This window comes from Denticeps clupeoides, chromosome 20 (assembly GCF_900700375.1).
Source record: "Denticeps clupeoides chromosome 20, fDenClu1.1, whole genome shotgun sequence".
NCBI lineage: Eukaryota > Metazoa > Chordata > Actinopteri > Clupeiformes > Denticipitidae > Denticeps > Denticeps clupeoides.
In genome coordinates this window covers 5,546,342-5,570,536 of record NC_041726.1, presented here as the reverse complement: position 1 = coordinate 5,570,536, position 24,195 = coordinate 5,546,342, and the positions used below count along the sequence as shown (strand labels likewise).

Sequence of the window (24,195 nt, the reverse complement as noted above, 5' to 3'; positions counted from 1 at the left end):
ATTAGAACGCCGGGTGCTCGGCGTGGACCCGCGGCAGCAGCTTCAGGAGAAACGGGCCGGAGCTGGAGAAGGTCAGGGGTGACCCACCCCTGCTTTGCATGTAACATTTGGAAATGTCACGGCCGCCGCCGGACCACAAACAACGCGCTTGTTTCTTCAGCGACTCAAGTCTACGCCGCATAAATCCCGGTGCAGTTCATCAGGCTCAATTTTGCATCATCAAAGGGAGGTTTCATTAAAAATGCTTTTGAGGCGTGAATTGGGTTTTTTCAGGGGGGGAAGAAAGATGAGCAGAGCTCACTGACGCTGAGACGCTCTTCGTGCATGAAATGTCTAGACGTTGCGCTGTTCTCACCTGAACTTCTCGTCCACGGGGCGTTCGTTTGTTCATTTGTGTGAACATTTACATTTACAGCATTTACCAGACGCCCTTATCCAGAGCGACTTACAGTCAGTAGTTACAGGGACAGTCCCCCCTGGAGAAACTCAGGGTTAAGTGTCTTGCTCAGGGACACGATGGCAGTAAGTGGGATTTGAACCTGGGTCCTCTGGTTCATAGGTGAGTGGGTTACCCACTACCACCCTATGAACAATCTTCTACCCTCAGCGTTCCATTGCAGATTTTAAAAGGCCCATTACCGCCACGCCCTGCTCCTGTCGCTGCTGCAAATGGACTTTGAGCCCTTGCAAGAACTTCTCTGTCTCGACGCCGGCTCTAGTTTCACTTCCCAGACGCCGTCTGGACAGGAACGAGTCAGTTAAACAGCAATTAGCTGTAGAAGGTCTTTTAAGATCGAAGAATTGAAGGCCATTAACTCTCGCATCATTCAATGGAAACGTGCCACGGCGTATGCACGTTTATTACAATGGACTGCTGACCGCGGTCCATCTCGTCACTGGCATCTCTATGGCACAGAGGCATTGGTTAATGGTAAACTGAGTTACTACAACAATGTCATTTACATCATAATAACATCAAAAATGACATCATAATGAAAATATTTTTGTCATAATGTGCATTTTCATTCTTTTAAATGCTCTTTGCTTCACATGTGTTTTCTCTACGTGAGATCATGAGTGTTGACGCAATGGTGGCATTCAAGGGTTTGGCCGCTGTTAGCATAACACTGTGTTGTAGTAAAAAAAGTAAAAAGTAGTATTAATGATGAATTGGACACTGACACGATGCGCACTGCACCTCGCATAACTACTCATGAGTTTGAAAAATGTGACATTATTCTGATAATTAAATAGCTTGTTCCTTAATTATGGAAACTCTAATCTCTTGCTGAATCTCTCCTTCTCCTTATTCAATGTTCGTACCTGTTAAGAGTTTTATTATGCTTCGTTCAAGCCATATTTTAAATAAAAAGATAATGCAGAAATTCAAAATATTACAACATAAAAAAATAACACATAGTCTATAGACTAAATAACACATAGACAATAGACCCCAATGGTCATAATCAGAAAGGGTTTTTTTTCAACCCGTGTGCTGGAATGATGCTGGTGTATACGGTCGTGCAACCACTTCCCATTAAATAGGTAGCTGTAACAGGTGACCCACTTCAAAAGTGCAATTTACCCACCAACATTGCCAGCTGCCAGCTGTGCATGAAGCATAATCTGATTATAATTAATTTTCCGGGTTCCTTATTGCTTTAGCTGGCTGCATGGTGCAGTTTGTTTACAGCGACATTCTTCGAATAGCTTGACTAATACATTGTTCCAGCTCCGCTGCGCTGCACCACTTTGGCGGATAAAGTGGGGGGGGGAAAAGGAAACGACAGGATGGAATCTGTGAAATCCATAGCAGCGTTAACACACTGATCTGCGCTGAGTAGAACTGTAGCATTGGAACGAGGGACATTGCAAACGATGCAAGTCCTCAGAAGCTAACTTCCATATTTATATTTACAGCATTTACCAGACGCCCTTAGCCAGAGCAACTTAATGTCAGTAGTTACAGGGACAGTTCCCCCCTGGAGACACTTGCTCAGGGACACAATGGTAGTATGTGGGGTTTGAACCTGGTTCATTGGGGGCTGAATGGGAATGATTGTAATGATTGTCATTGTGAAACACAGCGCGAAATGTGCTTTTAACCATCACCCTTGGTGAGCAGTGGGCAGCCATTAAAAGGTGCCTGGTAGGGACGGTACTGTGCTCAGTGGCACCTCAGTGGCACCTTGGCGGTTTTGGGATTCGAACCGGCAACCTGCCCGACTAGGCTACTACCACCCACGATTTCCGTAGGTGGTAGTAGTAGGGTAGTGGGGTCTCCTCAATGTAAGCAAAGGAGAGAGTCAAGTGAACAGCAAACGGCAGCCCTCTGGCTGATCTGGGAGGGCGGTTAAAATGACTATGGATCGGTGGTGCGGTAGATCTGCTGAGCGAGGGAGGCTAGGAGCCAAGGCTGGCCCATTAGCGGCCCTCCTGCCCTGCCCGACCCCCCTCCCCCCGACCGCCTTCTGCGGCGTCTGGAGCCACGGCGCTGGTACAGTACACAGGCGTGCTGCTCTAAAAAAAGAGGAGCACTAATGCGGTCACCAGGGAGCGGCCCCTCAGCCACGGGCCGCAGTAACGGATAGGGGCGGGGGGGGGGGGGGCTCGTAGGTGGCAGGATGGCAAGACAGTGACAGCTGGGCATGGGAGAGCCACATGGGTCTCAGCCAGGAGATGGAAGGTCAGAAACAAGCTCTCCGTGTTGCAGGAACGGGCGCACGTGGGTTCGTAGTTGCCGTTTTACGGTGGGTGTTGACAAGCGGATGGAGCGGGTCTACAGGAACGGGAGCAGGGTTATAAAGCATAGCATGTAAGCGGCGCGTGGGTGACTTTGCCACTGCTGGCTGAAGGCATATTTTTAGCACGTCGCAAAAGTAAACAAACGTGTGACCGGGGAACCTGATATTTTCAGGCCAGCAGGGGTCAAACGGTGAATGTCTTTACAAGTTAGCTAGCAGTTGACACAAGTTCCATGTCAGATCCCGCAAATACCGCACTGTTTAACTCTGAGTTTGGGGCTAATCTCATCAAATTTCATTCAGCTTAGTGTGTGTATTTGTGTGTACTGGGGGAGGGGGCTGAATTCCATCAAGAGGTCACAAGGTCACGAAAGCCCTTCTAAGTTGCATCGCGTGTTGAACTAATACTAATAAAAAACTGGCGGTAAAGTTCTCTGCCTGTTAGCGGAGCAGTCGGGGCAACAATTTTCCCATTGTCTAAGGGGCAGAGGCGAACTAGCATTAGTTTCAGTCAGCCAAGAGCAGCGTCTTCCAGCCAACATCCTTGGAATGTTCGCGGCCTTCGTTCTAGTAATATGGACCGGCAGATTGAACGCACGTTCGTGCTGACAACCGAACAGCGGTACAGAGAGCGATTTTTTTACCACCCATGCATAGGAACCACTGTCTCAGGACACACATGGACAGTTCCATCTGTCGTGACACTTAATAACTGTCACTGTCATTCTTTGGTTTTCAGATCCACGGCAGATGGTGCCGTAATTTGCCATTTTGTGGATGAGATGTTGAACATCATGACAGATGTAGTAAATATGAGCGCATTTAGTGCAATGAGGACTCTATTCAAATACACCCCCCCCCCATCCCCGCCACCCCGGTATTTCAATAAAGTTGTAGGCTTCTTACACAAAAATATGGTAAAAAATTACTTAATTAAACTGGGATAGGGCTACTATCCTTGCACCCACGGATTGCTAGACGAAGATCCGGCCCGGCCATGAACTAGATAAGAGGTTTAGAAAGTGGGCCTGGAAATTAATGGTCTGTTATGCAAAAACATAAATAGAAAATATACCGAGACCGAAAATAATCCCCCCAGAGACAACGTAAAGCACACCGGCACCGAACATTGGTGTAGATGGTAGCGTCTAGACCGAGCTGATACATCCCAGCAGATAAGGATCCCTCTCCCATGCATCACCGCCCGAGCAGCTGAGACGCGGAGAAAGTGAGGGAGGGAGGGTTGAGGCGGAAAAAAAACGAAAAAAGAAAAGGAGAACAGTGCAGAGGGTGTCATTAAGTAAAAGTTCACTAGTCGAACTCATGACTAATTCATGCCTTTCGATACATTCCTGACTAGCTTATCTGGGGCATGCCATGCCGCCCATTTTCAACACGCCCGCTGATACGGCTCCGCTCCTGTCTTAAGGCTGGCCGGCGTGAGATACGAACCGCCACCCGGAGCTGGTTAGGAGGCGGGCGGGGTCGCCTCGTTTCCGGAGGTGCTACACCGCTAATGAGGAGCAACGTTGGGAGGATGATTTCACGGCATCTCAATGTCAAAGGACAGGAGTGCTCCCCTTGTACACCGCGAAGAGGTTTCTGCTCCAGTTGACCAGGACAAAGGGGCTACATGAATGCCAGGGGCTTTTCCCACAATGCTCTCTGCAGCGATGCAATGGATTAAAAGGTCCTCCGATTAAGGGCCTGAATGACCCCCATTAGTAGGGGATAACAACACCGGTTAGCCAAGATGGCAGCGGTTAGCCTCGGGCTAAGTGCTCTCCTTTAATCCTCACTGTCAGGGAAGTGAAAAAACAGAACGAAATGGCCTCCTTTTCAACACCCTGGCCTATTTATTACAGAAGGGGGATAATCTGTCGATGGGAGAGGGGCTGAGAAAAACCACGAACCCAGTTTCAAACCTGCCATACCGCTCTATAAGAGTAAGACACTGTCTCTGTCAAATGTTCATGCATTCATTTCAAAAGTCACGCGACCTTTTATAATTAGAGCATATATTCATTTTCAGCTGCAGGGCGCCCCTCGGCGAAGCCATTAAGGATCCTGTTCCTGTTCTACCTTTCCTGATCTTTGATGCCTGGACCACCATGCACAGATGGCTTCAGAAGACACGTGACCCGCTGTAGCGGTTTATGGGGCGCATTCGCGCCCCTGCGCTGACACACATTTATCCAGATCGTCCGAGGCAGGGGGGGGCAGTATTGGACAGTGGCACAGGGACCCCCGCGTGACACAGTGTCCTGTCATGTGGAGGGCAAGACCTTTCCTCTACAAATGCCTGCCGCGCCTTTCCGCCGACGTGTACAGCGCGGGGAGCGTGCGTCCAGCACGCGCAAAGCCTGTAATGATCGGCACCCCCCTTCCTCTGCGATGCACCCTGTTCTAAACCCAGAAAGGGCCAGATTTACACTTACATTTACAGCATTTATCAGACGCCCTTATCCAGAGCGACTTACAGTCAGTAGTTACAGGGACAGTCCCCCCCTGGAGACACTCAGGGTTAAGTGTCTTGCTCAGGGACATGATGGTAGTAAGCGAGATTTGAACCCGGGACTTCTGGTTCACAGGCGAGTGTGTTACCCACGAGGCTACTACCATCCTACTGGTAGATGAATGTCAGATGAATGAAAACACAGTCCCCTCCAGCTCTCCTTTTCACCGGTAAGTCACACTGGCCCGAACAGGAGCCGCTCCGACCGCACAGTCCGCACGGGTAAAATTACACCTCTCCCTAATTACAGCGGGGTGTAGCATTTCTTATTGGACCATGGCAATATCCCCAGCAGACACACACAGAGGTCACATAACGGAAGAGAAGCTGCATTAATATTAATATTAGTCTTCACTTGGATGGTTATATAGATTTGCTTTGCTTGTTGTCTGCGGCTAAACAAGACGTTTTTTTTCCGTTTTACTTACTAAAAGCACTTTTATGTACAGTGAATAGTACCCCCCCCCCCCTTCACGATACGCTGCCCATGTCAAGGCCGTTGTCATGGGAACGGTGTAAGCGGTGTGAGAGGTACAGCGTTTTGCCATTAGCACCCCCCCCCCCGACTGTGACACCTTTCCTTGCAGTACGATCACGTCTGCATCGTGTCCTGAAACTGCCTGCCCTATTTCTCCTTTATTTGCTTTCACACTTCCGCTCATTTACATTCTTGGTACAATGCAAGTTTTCCTCCCCCCACCAAAAAAAAAGGATCCACTTTAGTGGCGATGGAAAGTAGGCCATTAGGTTGTGGTAAGCCTCTCCCATGTTCTCGCTCGCCCTCCATCTCTCTCTTTGTGTCCCATCCACCTCGGCCTGAACGTGGGCGCTGCGAGTTGCCGCGGGGTTAATCTTCTAAGAGCAGATGCTGGTTCTCATTAACCTGGGAGCACCTCCTAAGAACCAGCCGACTCGACCCCGACCTACCTCGGGGGGCAGCGCGGAGGAAGAGATGAAACGAGGCTGGGATGGCGGGCGTGCGAGCGACAGAGAGAGAGAGAGAGATGAGGATGGGTATTAACCTCGTTCTTTGAAACCTCACGTTTGGTAGAAAGGCACGGATCACCACCATGGTGGTGAGGAAAGAGCAGAACGAGCTTAAAGAAACCTGACATAGAAGATGTCAGGGATAAAACCCGCGGGGGGAGGAGGTCCTGCAAACATGTTGTTTTTTTCTGTCCGCATGACGGCAGGGCCGCCGGCCGAACCCCCTCGTGCGTAAATACAGTGTGGCCCGGCCCCCTTCTCCCTTACTGAGACCCCCATCTGTCTGTACGGAACAAATGAACCCATTCATGCGCGCGCTGAGCGGAACTCGCCGGCCCGGACCGCCGTTCCAAAGCAAACAATCCCAAAGGTGGCGGCACCACTGCAGCGGCCTCGCTAACGCCGCACAGAGCAGCGCTAACACTGCCGGCACACTCCTGCGCCATTAAGACCGGCCGTCTTTTGGTAACCGTGAGCGGCCAATCGTTGGCCCGCGGTGCTGCTAATTGCATTATTGATTAAAAGGCGTGTTTTATCTCGCGGGGGGGCCGGACCTTGATTAACTGGCCGCTTAGCTTAGCCATAAATAGGATGTGAGGCATTTGAAGGAGCCGGGAAGGAACCGCGAGCACGGGTCAGGTCACGCAAGACGGTGGGAGCGTCAGTCTACGGTGCTCAGATGTTTCTTTCTGTAGGAAACCGTCCAGACGTCAATACCATTGACACACGGTGTTCCAAATGATTCGCATGCGTTGGTTTTCAGGCCTTTGCTGTGTTGCCCATAAATAGCAAAAACTGCAATCTGAGGTTTGCGGCTAAGGTCCACGCCGTTGCCGTTTTCCTCTGGAACTGGACGGAACTGAAAAACGGCAATTCCAAACACGCCGCTTGAGCTCAAGAACAAAAACTGCGCATGACCTACAGTGGTCCAGTCAGACCCCTGGCCCTCAGTCCCACGAAGAGTATGCAGAACGTCTGAAAAACGTGGCTCAGGGGCTTCGTTCGGCCAATTCCTGAGAGATAACCCCCTGCCAAACAGCTGGGTTTCAAAACCAAATTTCTTTTTTCGGTCTTGAACACAACAGCAACGCCCTTATTTTGAACCATAGTCCCGTGAATCCAGACGGCCCATTGGTTCACGGTTCACGTCAGGCCTAGCTACGGCGAAGTGAAAGAACGTACCTCTCATACTCCGAGTTGTCATGGTCACAGCGGGCATCCTTGTGCTTTTCCCAGTCCTTGCCGTGCCGGCAAGTGGTGAGCGAGACGATGTCCTTGCCATTGTGGATGTGGTGCAGCGCATTCCGTGTGTCTGAGCCGATGCCCGTCAAGTAGCGCTTGCCTTTGAACATCAGGAGGTACTTCCTGCGCGGCGGCACCGAATTCCTGAGCAGCCAGCCCCTCTCTCCCCCCTTCTGAGGGTGCTCCCGAGAGAACAGCGGGATGGACACGTCGAAGGCGGGCCGGAAGTGTTCCGAGTTCAGGCTGGCCTTGGCCAGGATGGCCTGGCCGATGTTGAAGCCCAGGTCCTCTGTGTAGTTGGGCCAGGTGCCCGAGTACAGGTTAAAGACCAGGTGGTTGCGCCCATCGTTCCATAGCGGGTAGCTGCGGATGCGCTCATCCACGTTGGGGACGAACTGTGCCGAGAGCTGGTCACGGTCCAGCGTGTCGATTCCCAGCACGAACAGGCAGGCCTCGCGCGGGTCGGACGTGTAGTAGCGCGACTCGGTGATGGACGCCAGGATCTTGCGGTAGCTCTCGGACACGCGCTCGCCCTTCTCTGGCGGGTAGACGTAGACACGGAAGCTGGCCCCGTCGCGCGAGCCGCGGCAGCGGGAGAAGTCGAAGCAAGTGTCCATGCGACACCGGCTGTCCTTGTAGATGCCTGACCAGGCTTGGCGTCGCTGGTGGGGGGGCTCCCCGGGGCCATCGGCCACCTCCAGCTCCTCCAGCTCAGCGTATCCTGGCAACAGGGCCCGGTCCATCCAGTCGGGCCAGGGCCTGACCGGCTCCTCGCCGTGCTGGTGGGTCAGCAGCTTCAGGAGCCGGGACTGCACCCCACCCCAGTACAAGAGCAGCAGCCAGCAGCAAGCACCCAGCGCCAGCAGGACATATTTCTTGCGTGCCTGCATGGGTGAGTGTCTCTCTATCTGTCTTTCTCTCTCTCTCTGTCTGCCCCTCAGCTCTCAGCCTCATGGGGGGTGGGTAAGAGGGTGAGGGAGGCTCGGCTGATACTAGCAGGGGGGCGCGGACAGTCGGGGAGGCAGCTCGGACTGAGCGCCGAAGTCCAGGCGGGCCCAAGTGTCCATCGGACGAACGTCTTCTCTGCGGCGTCTGTCCTCGATCACTCACTTCCGTGCCGTGACTCAGTGTGACGACGCAGGAGCCTCCCTCCGCCACGTACGCGCGCGTCTGCTCGGGCAGAGAACAAAGGCTGGCAACTTGTCCCCTCTCCACGATCCCAGCTGCCTCATGGCTCCGAGTGTCCCCTTGCCCTTACGCTGTGAGAGGAACAGCAAGGCAAACAAGTGAATAAACGAGCCCAACAATCACAGCCACAGTGCACACCCAATATTTTAACAAATTAAAACACCCACATGTGATGTGTGAAGCATCACTACCATCTAACATACAGATATCTATAATATCTATATCTACTGTATATCTTTACATTTGTACACCTTTGTAAATAAGGTCAAGATGAATTTCTCTCTATTGTATATTGCATTGCAAAATAAACACCTTTCTGATGGTTAAACGTCCCCTGACATGAGTTTATATATGCTTTTATATCAGTCCTATTGGTCCTTATGTCCCCGTATGAGGACATAAGGGGACAAATCCCAGATCCGACTGTCTGAACTGCCGCTCTCTGAACGGTGAAGCAGAATGGCCAAAGCACTCTTTACACCTATCGTCATTTCTAGGCTAGTTGTTAAATAATGTTAAATAATCTCACAGAAGTGACATTTTCATGTCCTTTAACAACAGTAGTGGTAATGCACACACCCATAAAAACCAACAAGAAACACACATACTATTCAAAAAGTATTTCAGACGAATCTAAAACTTACACACGCACATGCACAAACACTGCACAAAATAAAATAAAAATTCCTCGTCTAGCACTTTTCCGAGCATGTTCTTTTTCTGACAAGTTAGGCCTCTTAGTTTTATAAACTCAAAATCTGCAGAAATCGAACGAGAATTGCCGGTGTCTTCCTTTGGATAAAAGCGTCTGCAAAGTAAAGTAAAGTAAAGTCACATAAAAGCATTCTTTGCGAGCGCACAGCACCAGCATCCTCTCATCTGTTCCACATTAAAAAAAAAAAAACGGGTAAATAAATTCGCTCCAGCACAGTTAGCCTGTTAGCGCCATGCTGCCGACAACCAGTGTTTGGGCTCCACGTGCTCAACATGAGCCGGGCAGCGATGCTATCAGCACTCGTCGAGTTCCAGTTAAACAGAGCAAGACGTACTTGGGTTCCGAAGTGAGAAGGAAATCTGATTAAAATTAAGAGGCGGAGAGGAGAAAAAAAAAAAAAAAACTTTAGCAGCGATTAAGCGGCTGGCTTCTTAATGTCAGAAATGAACATTTTTGGAAGTGTGCTGGAACTTTTTGCAACGTTGGTGTGTGTGTCATTTACATTTACAGCATTTATCAGACGCCCTTATACAATCAGTAGTTACAGGGACAGTCCTTACCCTGGAGACACTCAGGCTTAAGTGTCTTGCTCAGGGACACCATGGTAGTAAGTGGGGTAAGAACCTGGGACTTCGGGTCCATAGGCTACTACCACCCACAGCTACAGCACGGAGGCGGCTTTTTCGGCCTCACCTGCCCGCATTTGTCACTAATTCCCCCCTCCCCAGTGACAGTAGCCAATGACATGCAGCGCTGGCATTTGCATGGAACAACCGCGAGAGTGAAAACCGCTTCTCGTCACGTGACGCGTGGTGTTGTTTCTTGGCACGCCAGGCCACTCTGTGGCAAGTGCAGAAATTTGTAGGAAAACAGACGCTCGGGATTCCATTACATAGCGCTCATCAATAATGCATGCGCTGCTTTCGTTAAGCCATCGATTTTCCTCCTTTTATTCCTTTTCTGTGTTCCTTGGCTCACCGCGTGAAGTTAATCTCAATTTTCCTGCGGGGTCAGTCCGGGTTAACGCGCGCGAGGCCGCTGGCCCCGGTGCCACCTGCCACCGTCACGACGTCTCTGATAACGGCAGCAGTGCTAACGCCAGGACCTGCTCGGGGTTTTAATGAGCCGAGGGGAAATGGAAATGCCGGGGCGTGCCTGAGCTTGGAGGGGACTGAGATCGTCCCAGACGTTTGCTCGCTCCGGGTCGCGATCGTGGTGGCAAGATCTGCTTCTGGGAAGTGAATGTATGACGACAAGCCCCGCCCCCAACCTTCTTCAGGTCTGTCTGGAACCAGGCCACTGACCCGTGGGTCCCTCAAATCTATAAAGGTATCAGATCAATGGCAGGATTTCATATTTTTTATGAACTTTTATATTTATCAGAGTATTTATCAGACGCCCTTATCCAGAGCGACTTACAATCAGTAATTACAGGGACAGTCCCCCCCTGGAGACACTCAGGGTTAAGTGTCTTGCTCAGGGACGCACAGGTAGTAAGTGGGGTTTGAACCTGGGTCTTCTGGTTCATAGGCGACCGTGTTACCCGCAAGGCTACCACCACCGACCCTACCAGAGGAACACTTGTGTCCTCTGGTGACACACTTGTGTCCATCCCACGTGTTTCATCCGAGCGTAAAAGGCTCAAAACCCGCCCATTTCTGACCGTTTATTATCCGAGGTTGTAGAGAAGGGAGCATGTCATGAAGTTCTGGCGCTGGCGAGCGACCTCGGTATCTGCCAGGGTCGAACCCGGAGACCCCAGACAGGTGGACCGAGGGCCAGTTGTCTGCGCGGGGATGGCGGCTGGGGGGGAATCGGCTCATCTCCCCCGACGTCCAGATAACCGGCTACGCTGCATCTGCTATGATATCATTTACAGCATGTCTGTCTTGCAGCTGCAGCGCATGTATTACGTTGTCACAGGGGTTGGGGACGCTCGGGCTTCGACGGCGAGTCTCGAGTGTCAGATCAATGGAAATCGGAATTCTGGACAGATTCTGGAGAGTTCCATCTCCCATCCCAAACGTCGTATAAATCCCGGTTTAGCCGCGGCCCGTGTTTACTCTGCCTGTTATTTCAGCCCCGAGACGTCCCAGTGGAAGCCGTCCCATTAGGACGGGGGACGCTCCTTATTCGGAGAAGAGAATCATGGGGTCAAGTCGGCGTAGCAGCTGGAACCCTCAACGGCGTCCGAGTTTATGTTCCGTGCACACTGGACACCGGAAGGCCCGGAAGACCCCCGACCGACCAAAGGCCGTCCCACCGCGTGCAGGGACGGTAACGTACGGCGCCCTCGGCTCCTGAGTTCCGGCTCGCGCCATTCCGGAGCGCCGAGTCGGCGGTTAATGCAATGTTTACCGTCGTCAGCACCCCGCCCCCCTGCCGCGGCCTTCGTTTCCAGAGCGTAATAATTACCACCGTGCTCGATTCATTACGTCTCAACACGGCGCGGCCCGTGGACGGCACGAGGGCTAATTATTGAGGAGACTTGAGATAGGGCCGGAACAACTAGAGCCTCGCCGCACGACTCCGGCGGTGAGGGGGGGGGTCTCAGTGATGTGCAGCTACATTACATTACATTTACAGCATTTATCCAGAGCGACTTACAATCAGTAGTGACAGGGACAGTCCCCCCCAGGAGACACTCAGGGTTAAGTGTCCTGCTCAGGGACACGACGGTAGTAAGTGGGGTTTGAACCTGGGTCTTCTGGTTCACAGGCGAGTGTGTTACCCACTAGGCCACTACCACCTCAGATAGAATAAGACCCTGTGGCTCCAGGCCGTCCAGAATGTCGAGAATTTGGACAGGACTCTGCAGCCTTGCAGACGGTCTCCCCGGCCTATAAAATACCTCCAGAATGGCGCGACAGGAGGTCCCTAATTCCTAAACCGATTCCGAAACGATGTTCCGTTACCCGAGTCGCCAATCGTCACTCACATTACAACATCGAGACATGATAGATCTGGCATGCAGGGACATGTGATGGCGAGGGGGAGGGGTGACAGGACTGTCTTACCTGTCAAACAACAGCATCTTCCCACGTGTAATTCAAGTCATCGGGAGGGAAAGAAAGAAAAAGAAAGAAAGAAAGCAGAGGGGTTTCATTTCTTCTTCTTTTTTTTTTGTAAAGAGGTAAAAACTGACGGCGAAGCTCGACTTCCAGGCGCTCGGTCCGCATTTAGCGGCGGCAGCGCGGCGTGATTGAGTTACAACGATCGACAGGCGCAAGACGGTCGGTCCTCCCACACACACACACACACACACACGCCGTAGCATCCTTCACCCTCTCAGTGCTGCTATTTCTGTTCGCGAATAAATAAACGCGGATCGATCATATTAACACGCGCGGGAGTGTGATTTGCGATTTGTCGTCGTTTCTAGACGCCGTCGAGGTAATTCGGACGTTTCCCGTTGCCTCCCGGGCGACCCCCGGCGTGCGCCCCTTCCCTCATGAAATATGGACAGTGAACAATGGTCGCTGCGCCCTTGGCCACAACGGTCTGTTCCAAGCAGCGAATAAATGAAATTATTACATATATTTCTCTCTTATAAAAAAAACACATTTCCATTGTACACCGGGCACATTTAAATATCCGTCTAGTAACGACAGTAAGGGCGCCGGGTCGGTAAAGTGTGGGGCGAAGAAGCCTCACCCTCATGCCGGTAAAGGTGCGCGGCCCCGCGGCCCCGGAGAGTCCATGCGCCCGTGGAGTCGCGTCGCGGCACCAGGACGAGCGGCGTCCCGCCGCGCTCCGACGTCTGCGCGGCCCGGTCCATCTTCGCCGTCCGCACCGCGCACGGCCCCGCCCCTCGGCGCCGCTGATTGGCCCTCGCCGGCGAGGCTGCGCACATCTGGCCAGCGGTGCCGAGCGCTGGCTGGGCTTCCTGCACGCTGCGCGATGCGTTTTGAAACGGAAAGAACTGCTGGAACGGCAACGAATGTTGCATCAACAACAAAATATTTAGATGTGTGCGAAAAGAAGAGAAAGAAAAATAAAGAAAAAGAAGCCCATGGTTCTGGGTTAATTACACAACATCCAATGGCATTTTAAAATAGAAATAATTTATGTTCCGTCTGAGACCACCAGAGCATGATCGATTTGGGAATAAATGTGTGTTTATTTACGGCTGAGACTGTCCCCGGATCTTCCCCTTGCGTCTACCGCCCTCTTGTGTTCAGATCTAGGAGGTAAACACGTCGTGAACGACATGTTCGACAGAACATTTAATCATTAAAAAAATAATTTGTCTCTAAACGTGTCTCTGAAAAAAAAAAGACAGAGTCGGCCATTTCAGATCTTCTTTTATCGTCGACTTAGGTCACGTGGTCTTGCGCCAAGCCCCGCCCCCGCCGCCGCTCACTTCCTGTTCAGGGGGCGGCGGAGGCGTGTGAATGAACTGCCGCCTGCAGAGGTGAGTTCTCCATCTGCCTGCCGAAACGACGGATTTACCCGCGGTTTACGACATGTTTACGGGCGTCACCGCGTCCGATGTCAGACGGTGAAACGAGCCTCTTTGCCTCCTGTTCGGGGTCGGTTCTGTAATAACCCCGAATTTGCGTAACAGCAGGTACGGAACTTGATTTACGTAACGCTGTGACCTTTGTAACTACGTCTCCTGTACTAACATCTCCTGTAACTGTGAGTTGACGACCAAGCTGCTGTCCCACTGCAGCGAGCAGTACTGGAGGCTCGGAGTATACGAGGTGCAGTGTGAGGTGTAATAAGGGCTGTGAGGTAGGATGGTGCTACTCCATGTTTGGCTTTGTAGGCCAGCATCAGTATTTTGAACCTGATGCGTGCAGCTACTGGGAGCCGGTGGAGGGAACATAGCGGTGGGGTGGTGTGGGAGAACTTGGGGAGGTTGAAGATCAGTCGTGCTGCTGCATTTTGTATTAGTTATATAGGTAGGATGGTACATAGAGGTAAACCAGCTAGAAGGGAGTTACAGCAATCCAGTCGTGAGATTATTAAGGAGTGAACCAGTAGTTGGGTGGCCTGTGTTTACAGATAAGGGCGGATTCATCTGATATTGTAGAGAAGGAATCTACAAAGGTTGCTGAGGGGAAAGGTTGCTGAGTTGAGAAGGAGAGTTGGCAGTCTGTTGTTACTCCAAGGTTGCGGGCTGTTGTAGAAGGAGAGAGCTGTGAGTTGTCCAGGTAAGTGCCTGTCAGTGCAGAGGACACATTTTCTTGTGTGCGTGTGTGCTGTGCTGCAGGGTATCACAATGGCATTCGCTTTCACTTTCAGTGGGGAAGCTGGTCGCAATGGCCGTCCAGGCGAGCCGGGTGGTGACCCTGGTCGAGTGGGATGACCGCTGGCAGGAGGGCCAGATCGGCTTCCATCAGAGTCACGTGCACAAGTGAGCATCTCCGTCGGTACTCGCCGCTCACGTCCAGGACGATTCTGTCCTGGGGTGTGTGGGTGCTCAGTGGGTGAGACACTCGCCTATGAACCAGACGACCCAGGTTCAAACCCCACTACCCTGAGAGTCTCCGGGGGGACTGTCCCTGTAACCTCTGAGTGTAAGTCGCTCTGGGTAAAGACGTCCGGTAAATGCCGTAAATGTAAATGTCAGATTCTTTCTCTCTCCAGGATGCTCGAACGCAATATTGACAGAGTGCTGCGTGGGAGGAGAGGAGTGCGCTTCTTTTTCCCGCTCTGCGGGAAAGCGGTGGACATGAAATGGTATGCAGCGCTTGAGTTCTTGTAGCCCTTCAAGTTCTGAAGGTATTGATAATTCTGCCAAGCGGTATGCGGTCCAATTATTAGTGGCCGCGGCTGGCAAATCAGTGGCTCCAATACAAGAAGATCTGAGAAGATCTTACGTTGGACTCGTAAAAGATCGCTTCTCTTCTTTCAGGTTGGCCGACATGGGCCATTCGGTGGTTGGAGTGGAGTTTTCGGAGAAGGGCATCAGGCAGTTCTTCGAAGAGCAGAACGTGAGCTACGAGGAAGCAGCGGTCCCCGACCTTCCCGGAGCAAAGTTGTTCAAGGTGTCCGTCCAGCGACGTTGCCTCCTGAGCCAGTAGCGCTCAGTCGTTTGTATTTGAAGCAGATACCGAACGCGTGGAATCTTCTGTGTTTTTTGTTGGATGCTCGACAGTCCAGTTGAGATCTCAGCAGTTGTTCCAGCAGCCTGAACAGTGCAAAACCCACAAGCTGACTCTACCTTCTCTTGTTCTGCAGAGTACAGATGGGAAGATCTCTTTGTATCAAAGTGACATATACAACTTTTCCAGGTATGTGGTACCCAGGACCCTTTTGTACGATGGCCAATGAAATGGCCGAAAATGAGCAATTCGTAAATCCATATTTTTTGACTGGCATGTATTGGATGGGAAGGAATCGGGAAAATGTATAATGGGTATAGGCATGTTTGCTGGAAGCCACGTCTAATTTTGTTCTTCTTTACTCGTCATGGCTGTAGCACCATCGCAGGAAAATTTGGTGCCATATGGGACAGAGGTTCCTTAGTGGCCATAAATCCTTGTGACCGCAACAGGTATGGGCTGTGCCTTCATGACAAGACATCCTTTGCTCATCCGGGTCCGGGTCGCGGGGGCAGCATCCCAAGTAGGGAATCCCAGACAGCCCTCTCCCCAGCCACCTCCACCAGCTCCTCTGGCAGGACCCCAAGGCGTTCCCAGACCAGACTGGACATATCATTTCTCCAACGTGGTCCCGGGTCGACCTCCTGCCGGCAGGACATGCCCGAAACACCTCCCCAGGGAGGCGTCCAGGAGGCATCCTGACCAGATGCCCGAACCACCTCAACTGGCTCCTCTCGATGTGGAGGAGCAGCGGTTCTACTCTGAGTCCCTCCAGAAAAACCGAGCTCCTCACCATATCTCTAAGGCTGCGCCCGGCCACCCTACGGAGGAAGCTCATTTCGGCCGCTTGTCTCCGCGATCTCGTTCTTTCGGTCGTTACCCAAAGCTCATGACCATAGGTGAGGACTGGAACGTAGATCGACTGGTAAACCGTCCCCTCTTCCCCGAGATACCTAAACTCCTCCACTGGAGGCAGGACCTCTCTCCGGACCCGGAGTTGGCAAGCCACCCTTTTCAAATTATAGTGCCACACACAACATTTTGTTAACTTTTTTTTTCTCTCTCGGTTTTTCGCTCTCTGAGGTATGCTGCACTTATTACATCGCTAATGGACAAGGACTGCAGGTACCTTCTGGATACATTTCTGTACAACCCAGAGCTGTATAAAGGTAACAGTGGAATGAAAAAGAATGCTCCTTATGTAATTTAATAGCTTTTTTATTTGTGTTTTATAATGATGTTTGGCCACATTTCCTGCAGGTCCCCCATTTTTCGTGTCTGACGAGGAAGTTGAACATCTGTTTGGTACTTGTCATTTCATTCATTTGAATATATATATATATATATATATATAATCCTTATTCACACAGAATGAATGAAATACAACAATAAATGTTAGTCAAATACATAATAGCTGACATTTCTGTTGTAAATTAACCAACATATATATGTGTATACTGTAGGCGTGTGTATTGGCAAGGACATCACGATACGATTATATCGTGACATATTGTGAAATTGTACAGTTCACTGAAAATGTAAAAACAGAGCTGAAGTACTAGATGCTGTGTATGATCTGTGGGCATCACATTACATTAATAATTCAGCCAGAACAACATAAGTCATGTCCCCGTATCGATACAATGTACAATATCACAATATATTGCTGTATCGAAAACCCTTCATATACTGTAAGTTATGCCATGAAGTACTGTTTACTGTGAGATTTCTCTCTCATTTAGATTTTTATTTCTTTTAGGGCAAATGTGCGATATTGAGCTGCTTGAGTCGGTCGATGCCCTCTCAGACAAGTTTAAGAAGTGGGGCCTTGACGCTATCACCGAGAATGCACATCTCCTAACTTTAAAGAACAGTTAGACGGCAAAGTTAACAAAAGAAGGGAGAAAATGTGATGAGTGTGTCCATAACGACAGCGGCAGGTTTTGCGCATTCTATGGTGCCATATGATGTCCTTTGATATACATTTTAACCGAAAAATTGGTTTGACAGAATTATGTGAAATGGAAATAAATCTATTTTCTGGACTTATAAACATTGTGCTTCTGTGGTGGTAATTTACGCAACTGTATGTGTTTATTGAGGAATTTGCACAAAGTACCGTTTTACCCGTATAAGTTGTATGGTTTGCATCCCGGCCGCAGTATAGCTTGGCAGTCATTTCAAGGCCTGCACCTGATCCTCCATCAGCAGGTCAGCACTTTTTTTTAGCGCTTTCGGGCCGCGCCCCACCTGCATCACATGCTTCTCTGGCCGGTTGCGTTTGACTCACTCTTCCTTATCAGCCTGTAGTGATTGCGTGTAGATGATAAATTGGAGTAATTGAGGTGAAAATAATTACCCAGTCCTTTTCCGGGCATGTGGATTTCTCAGTCATAGGCTTTCAGAGTTGTACCCGCTTGGCTCATTTCCAGACTAATCTGCACCTTGAGAAGAAGGAATGTGGCCTTGCGTGAGTGACAAAAGACAACTGGCACCCGGTGGAACTCGAGATGATGGACCCGATGGCCACCGTCATCTTGTCAGCCGGCCTGATCGGCCTGGATATATCAATAAAACAACACCTCTCTCGGCTTCTGAGACCCTTGTGCTTTTGGTGCCATTCAGGAATGTATAATGTAGATGTAAACCCCTGTCTAAACCCTGTTTTTTTTTTTTTCCCCCTCCGAGACATGCAGGTCACTAAGAAACATTTGTGCAAATCGTGCACAAACCTCAGACATGCTCTAAAGGTCCAAAAGGAGTGTGAAACCGGTCATGTTACTGCGTTTGTTCCATGTTTTCTTTTCTAAGCACTTTTCTTTGCACTTTATGTAGCCCCGGTTCGTCCGTGACACTATGTCAGTACGTAACGTTTAAATGTTACAAACGTTGTTCCGTTTCACTGTGTACCGTCTAACACGTATACAGCTGAAATGACAATAACATTCAACCTGACTTATGGTGGAGTCATGAACGCTGACCTTAACTGAGAAAAAAGAAGAATATAAATAAAAGAAATAAACATGAATATCCAACACATCCACTCACAAGCACAAGTTTGGATGCAACTTCTCATTAAATGTGTTTTCTTTATTTTCATGACCATTTGCATGATTCTCACTGAAGGCATCAAAACTATGAATGAACACATGTGGAGTTCTGTACTTAACAAAAAAAGGTGAAATAAGTGAAAACATGTTTTATATTCTAGTTTCTTTGCTCTGATTACTGCTTTGCACACTCTTGGCATTCTCTCGATGAGCTTCAAGAGGTCGTCACCTGAAATGCTTCTCCAACAGTCTTGAAGGAGTTCCCAGAGGTGTTTAGCACTTGTTGGTCCAGCTCACCCCAAACCATCTGGATTGGGTTCAGCTCCTTCCACTTTTTAGCCCATTACAAACTTACAAACTTACAAATCATGTCCTGCCATCAAACAATTTACATCTCAGTTTAAAATGCAAAAAAAAAGGGACTTCAATTTTTTTTACATTCACGCCTGAAACGGGGAATTAATCGATGGCGAGCAGATGAAAAGGATTTTACTAATCACGAAATTTTGCTCATAATTTCACGGATATTTGGTAAGGAATAAGCCGCTAGCTTTTAGCTTTCTTTTTGGCGGGTTTTTTTTCCCCCTTGTTGCTTGGAAACGGCCTGTAAACAAACCCCGAGACGTCGAGTTACTGGAAGGTTTTTATCTCTCAGACTCTTACTTTAACCAAATTTCTTATTCTTATTTTATTCTCTTTTTTTTTTATGAAAACGCGGCCGGGGGAGCGCAGATTGTTCCCAGGGCTCGTCCGACTCTGGCGAGGTTGGTTACGGTGTCGGCGGCGTGTTTTTCCGTGACGGGTGAGCCTGGTCCCACCGGGCGGCGGACGCGGAACGATGAGTTCATCTGGCAGACGGTCGCCGCGCAGGTACCCTGACTAAATAACACGCAGGGTGGGTGGAACGCAGGGCTTTTCTTGCTAAAACTAGCGTCACTCTTGCAAAGGAAAAGGCAATTATTAAAAAAATAAATCGTTTTTTTGGAAGAGTACGTCGAGACGTACAGTACAGGCCAAAATAAACACCTCTGGGAACTCCTTCAAGACTGTTGGAGAAGCATTTCAGGTGACCCTCTTGAAGCTCATCGAGAGAATGCCAAGAGTGTGTAAAGCAGTAATCAGAGCAAAGCAACTAGAATATAAAACATGTTTTCACTTATTTCACCTTTTTTTGTTAAGTACAGAACTCCACATGTGTTCATTCATAGTTTTGATGCCTTCAGTGAGAATCTACCAACGTAAATGGTCATGAAAATAAAGAAAACACGTCGAATGAGAACTGTTGGCCTGTACTGTATGTCTTCGGAAGGGTTGCTGTTTAACCTGCTGTGCATTTCACCTTCCAACCAGCGGGCGGCGCCACGGAACCAGGCCCACTGTTGGGTTCGCCCAGAGTCGGGCCTGCAGAGCATCAGAGGAGCGTTCTCAGAGGGACCACGTCACCCTCGAAGATGTAAAACGTGGGTCTGCTTTAAAGCACCAATGCTTTGCACTTCACCGCGGTGCTTCGTGTGTTTGTGTCACATTCGTTTGTCACGTTACAGAAGTGGCGCTTCATTTATTGCATAAGAACGACAAGCCGTCCGTGCCACGGTACATCCTCTCTGTCATAAAGTAAGCGGAGTTATTAACTATTAAAATGCGCCAGTTGGCAGTGTTGGTTGTCTGGTCGTCCTGCCACTGAACTGTGTACTTGCAGCACGGAGGAGGTCGATGGAATCCTGGCCGCTTTGCTGCTCTACCTCTCCTACTATTTCGAGATGACGTCTCAGCATGCGAGTGATGACCCACTCATGGCGTAAGTCTAACGCTCAGAGCATTAATTTACTTTATTGCCTTAAAAAGTCCATAATGTTAATATAAGCAGACATTTTTATTTATTTATTTTTTTTTACAGTGAGCAGAGTTTAACAGACATGCAGGTGATGGCAGACATCGCTGTTAAAATGGAACTGGCCCGGAAACAACTGGGCCTGTGCTATTCTCGGTTGATCTTGGGCCAGGGCTTTAACCAAATGCACCATATGGCCCGTGGAAGGTCAGCACTCAACCCTCCATTACTCAGACATGAAGAACAGGAGATAAGTGCAAGGACGATGTTCGATTATTGAACGTGCGGCTTAATTTTCTGCCGATTTGTGGCCTACAGGACTGGAGTGTCATCAACCTACAAAGGTAGATATTTGTACGAGGTCAGTGCTTTTCTTTTTTAATGGAAAGCGTTACTATTCACATTTCATACAATGTTGAGGATCGTTTTTGTGTCTTTTGCCAGTGTCTTTACAGTTTTTTTTGTTACGTGGCTTGGGTAACATTCGAGAGGAAGGACCTGAAGGCCATTCAGATGGAGGTGGGCCGCCTGTTCTTCTCCGACATGTTTAACCCGGCCTTGATGGCCGACGGGGTCAAAGATCACCAGTCTGAGCCCACGGATTCCGCCACAAGGTATCACACAAGGCAACAGGGGGCAGATTCGACCTTGAACGTAAAATGCCCTACAGTCATTGCTATATGATACGTGGGGTTGTCATACGACGTCAATCATATATTTAATGTTAGATGTACTTACTGTGCAAATGATATTTTTTCTATTACGTTTTATTGAGTTCCCAAATGCCCGTGTACAGATCTTGATTTTTTTTTTTCTTCTTTTTAACTCCTTCCACTTTTTAGTAGCTCATTACAAACATAAAATCATGTCTTGCCATCAAACAATTTACATCACAGTTTAAAATTGAAAAAAAAAAAAAACCTTACAGCCAAACAAGACTTTTCAGTTGGGAAGTGGTGAAGTGAAGTGAAGTGATTGTCACTTGTGATACACAGCAGCACAGCAGACAATGCACACAGTGATGTGTCCTCTGCATTTAACCCACCACCCTTGGTGAGCAGTGGGCAGCCACGACAGGTGCCCGGGTAGCAGAGACGGGGAATTAAGATTTTATCAAAGGAGCGTAAACGCGAGAAAGTTGCTCCAAAACGAGAACGTCTGGAGGAACCGCGATGCGAGCCATTTCCACCGCCGAATGGCCACAAGTCCCCGGTTGTTCTCCAACTTTTCCACATTGTCTCAACGGGTCCGCTTTTAGAGGCATTTATCCTCAGTGCCCCGCTGAAATCTTTTCCGGACAACATGGCCAATGACGAAACGTACAGTTGTAAACACAGCGTCACCGTTTCGTCCGCCTGCTTTTCTGTCCACGGACGTCAAGGATTCTGTTGCTCATGAAGATGTCTTTTGAGAGCCTTTTCTTCTATTCTTGTCTCCTTACTTCTTTGCTCCCATAGCAACAGCTGGCAGTGTTCAGGCTGACATAATTAATGTCATCTATTGTCGAAACGTCTGACTGGTGGGACCGCAAATTTGGCGTGGAACAGCCTGTCCTCTTCATTTACAATGCGCTTTACTCGAATTACTGATGAAGGGCTTTTATCATGAAGTCCTGTTTATGATGACACACTCCTAATTCTATTTCTCTTCTTTTTCCATCAGATTTAGAATACGTAACGGACCTTTCCGTCGCATATGTCTCTATGGAGATGCAGTTCCATATTCTCCAAGGCTCTCATGGCTTCTGTCTTCCAGAAGGCTTCAGCGGCGCCCCAACCTGAGCCAAATACTGAGCCAGCGCTCGACCGTCATGGTGTCCCTGCTTCCGTCTCCCAGGGAAAACGCGCCCCACCTCTTTCAGAGGATCCCGTCTCGTAGCCGCGTGCCAGTCAAGCAGCAGCCTGAACAGGCCCTGGTGGACCAAGTGAACGAAGAGCTCGCCACCTTGAGGTAATAAGTACTGAAAAAATCTGCATATTGCTCATCAGCATATTGAAAACGAGACTGAATTGAATGACGTTTTTATGAACAAAGTTTAGAATGGGTGGAGCCCTACTTCCTAGTTGTGGAACACGGGCCCATCAATGAAGAAAGTGAAGAGATTGTCAATGTAATAAACAGCAGCACAGCACACGGCTCACACAATGAAATGTGTCCTCTGCATTTAACCCATCACCCTTGGTGAGCAGGCGCCCGGGGAGCGGTGTGTGGGGACGGTGCTTTGCTCAGTGGCACCTCAGTGGCACCCTGGCGGATCAGGATTCGAACCGGAAACCTTCTGACTACGGGGCCGCTTCCTTAACCGCTAGGGCCACCACTGCACCAATGCATCACACGTGCAAAGAGCAGGATTGCCAGATATGCGATTGTATCAGCCCACGACTCTACTGCTGACAACTTAATTGACAAAAATTGTTTTATTAGCTTCTTCAATATCGAGTCTCTATAAGCAATTTTTTCTGGAAAAAAAATTATTTAAGAACCACCAAACCACCCCACCAATGTGGGCACCACAATATGAATACAGGATTCAGAGTGAACAAGGTAACAAAACGTCCGCAGTAGGCCACGCCTCACACTGTGCCACAAAAATGAACCCTTCAGCTCTTACAATCAGTCTGTTTGTCTTAGTAATTGTGCTAATAATTGCCTCTTTTTTTTTTTTTTTTTTTTTTTTTTTTGCAGGTTTGGCATTCTCGGCAAGCCCCTCAACCAGTTCAGTCACACCGGCCTTGTGCCTCAGGCGATGGAGGACAAAGACGGTGACATTCAAGAGAGCAAGACATCTTTCGTGTCTCGGCCACGTTCGTCTGGCACGCTGGACAAGCACAGCGACCTCAGTCGAGCTAACACGGCCATCTCAAGGGCTACAACCGAGGCGCCGGCCTCAGACACCGAGTGAAATGTATTTGTAATGAGACAAATCTTTTCATTAAAGATTAAGAATCTCCCCAAGCATGTCTGTGGCTCCAGTGATGAAAAATGTTTAATAATGATCCGTTATTAATATTTGTGGAAATAATTATTTTCCTTTCTTCACATTTTGCTCTTCAGTCTCCGGCGTCCTGATGTCAGTAGTTGATGGTTGGCGGGGGGACGAAAGGCAAGTCGGCTCGGGAGCAGCAGTGCTGCCATAAGGGGCTTTATCATCACCCTAATTGGCTGGGTAATCTAGGACACAGTGACTGGTTAATCTGGGCCTTCGGATCGCCGGATAAATCTGTCCCGGCTGGAGACAGAGGAGCCCTGCGGTGCTGCCCGGGTCTGGTACATGCCATAAAAATGGGAGGAATCTACTAAAGCCCCCCCCCCACCGTAAAAACTGTGTACGTAGTAATATCGAGAATAATTTGTGAAAGTAAAACGATTTCAGCGCTCGCCGCCAGGGGGAGCCACAACGCCAAATTTACATCCGGGAAAGTGGCCACGTAGCGTCTACAGTTTAATACCAAATTTAACAGAACTGCGTCCGGAATTAATAAGGAAGATTTGCTGAAGTGCTGGATGTGAAGAAAGGAATTCTGTCGACCGTATGAAAACCGATCCATTAAACAGGTGTGTGCGCCCCACTTCCACCTGCCAGTCACCTCCGGAACCGACTCGGATCTCCCACGGGCTGCGTGGAGAGGAGGGAGTAAAAAAAAAAAATCGCAACGCGTATCCGGTGGGATTCCTCTGTAGAGACAGTGGGAGAGAGAGAGAGGAGTGGGAGAGCGAGGGGAGTGGGTGGGGGGGGAGAGAGAGAGGGGGGGGGGGAGTGGGAGAGAGGGAGAGAGAGAGAGGGGGGGAGTGGGAGAGAGAGGAGTGAGAGAGAGAGGGGGGAGTGGGAGAGAGAGAGAGAGAGAGAAATGGAGAGAGAGAGGGAAAGAG

At 49.5% G+C, this 24,195-nt stretch overlaps 3 protein-coding genes across 9 annotated transcripts in view; 2 read left to right on the top strand and 1 right to left on the bottom strand.

Moving 5' to 3' along the window:
* Positions 1-13,226, bottom strand: part of ext1c (exostoses (multiple) 1c) — a 41,919-nt gene extending 28,693 nt beyond the window's left edge. The window contains exons 1-3 of one of the 2 annotated variants that reach the window (XM_028963416.1): positions 13,046-13,226; positions 12,409-12,425; positions 7,429-8,747 (exon numbers count right to left, since the gene is read on the bottom strand). In XM_028963416.1, the coding sequence (XP_028819249.1) occupies positions 7,429-8,378 (950 nt within the window). In that variant the 5' untranslated portion in view covers positions 8,379-8,747; positions 12,409-12,425; positions 13,046-13,226. The remainder of the gene's footprint in view (positions 1-7,428; positions 8,748-12,408; positions 12,426-13,045) is intronic. The other variant, XM_028963417.1, reaches the window with a different exon arrangement.
* A 446-nt stretch (positions 13,227-13,672) lies between these two features.
* LOC114769962 (probable thiopurine S-methyltransferase) lies at positions 13,673-17,497 on the top strand. 4 transcript variants are annotated; one of them, XM_028963419.1, is made up of 10 exons: positions 13,812-13,961; positions 14,402-14,550; positions 14,642-14,753; positions 14,987-15,079; positions 15,255-15,387; positions 15,581-15,633; positions 15,822-15,896; positions 16,528-16,613; positions 16,705-16,749; positions 17,204-17,497. In XM_028963419.1, the coding sequence occupies exons 3-10, from the start codon at positions 14,659-14,661 to the stop codon at positions 17,320-17,322; spliced, it is 699 nt and encodes a 232-aa protein (XP_028819252.1). In that variant the 5' UTR covers positions 13,812-13,961; positions 14,402-14,550; positions 14,642-14,658; the 3' UTR covers positions 17,323-17,497. The 4 variants fall into 4 exon arrangements, with proteins under 4 accessions (XP_028819251.1, XP_028819252.1, XP_028819253.1 ...); XM_028963418.1 differs by lacking the exons at positions 13,812-13,961; positions 14,402-14,550 and adding an exon at positions 13,673-13,805; XM_028963420.1 differs by lacking the exon at positions 14,402-14,550.
* A 1,282-nt stretch (positions 17,498-18,779) lies between these two features.
* On the top strand, positions 18,780-23,280 carry ppp1r36 (protein phosphatase 1 regulatory subunit 36). 3 transcript variants are annotated; one of them, XM_028964214.1, is made up of 10 exons: positions 19,106-19,134; positions 19,227-19,364; positions 19,845-19,954; positions 20,039-20,108; positions 20,194-20,292; positions 20,392-20,532; positions 20,644-20,686; positions 20,770-20,939; positions 21,988-22,275; positions 23,011-23,280. In XM_028964214.1, exons 2-10 carry the CDS (start codon positions 19,333-19,335, stop codon positions 23,225-23,227), a joined length of 1,170 nt encoding a protein of 389 aa, XP_028820047.1. In that variant the 5' UTR covers positions 19,106-19,134; positions 19,227-19,332; the 3' UTR covers positions 23,228-23,280. The 3 variants fall into 3 exon arrangements, with proteins under 3 accessions (XP_028820048.1, XP_028820046.1, XP_028820047.1); XM_028964215.1 differs by having other exon boundaries at positions 18,780-19,364; positions 22,081-22,275; XM_028964213.1 differs by having other exon boundaries at positions 18,780-19,364.
* Positions 23,281-24,195: the final 915 nt, after the last annotated feature.

Coding starts and splice junctions, on each gene's coding strand:
- LOC114769962 (XM_028963418.1), top strand. CDS start 14,659: ATGGCCGTCCAGGCGAGCCGGGTGGTGACCCTGGTCGAGTGGGATGAC. Junction 14,754..14,986: donor CATCAGAGTCACGTGCACAA/GTGAGCATCTCC, acceptor TTCTCTCTCCAG/GATGCTCGAACGCAATATTG. Junction 16,614..16,704: donor CAACCCAGAGCTGTATAAAG/GTAACAGTGGAA, acceptor CATTTCCTGCAG/GTCCCCCATTTTTCGTGTCT.
- ppp1r36 (XM_028964213.1), top strand. CDS start 19,333: ATGAGTTCATCTGGCAGACGGTCGCCGCGCAG. Junction 19,365..19,844: donor GGCAGACGGTCGCCGCGCAG/GTACCCTGACTA, acceptor CCTTCCAACCAG/CGGGCGGCGCCACGGAACCA. Junction 20,293..20,391: donor AGTGATGACCCACTCATGGC/GTAAGTCTAACG, acceptor TTTTTTTTACAG/TGAGCAGAGTTTAACAGACA.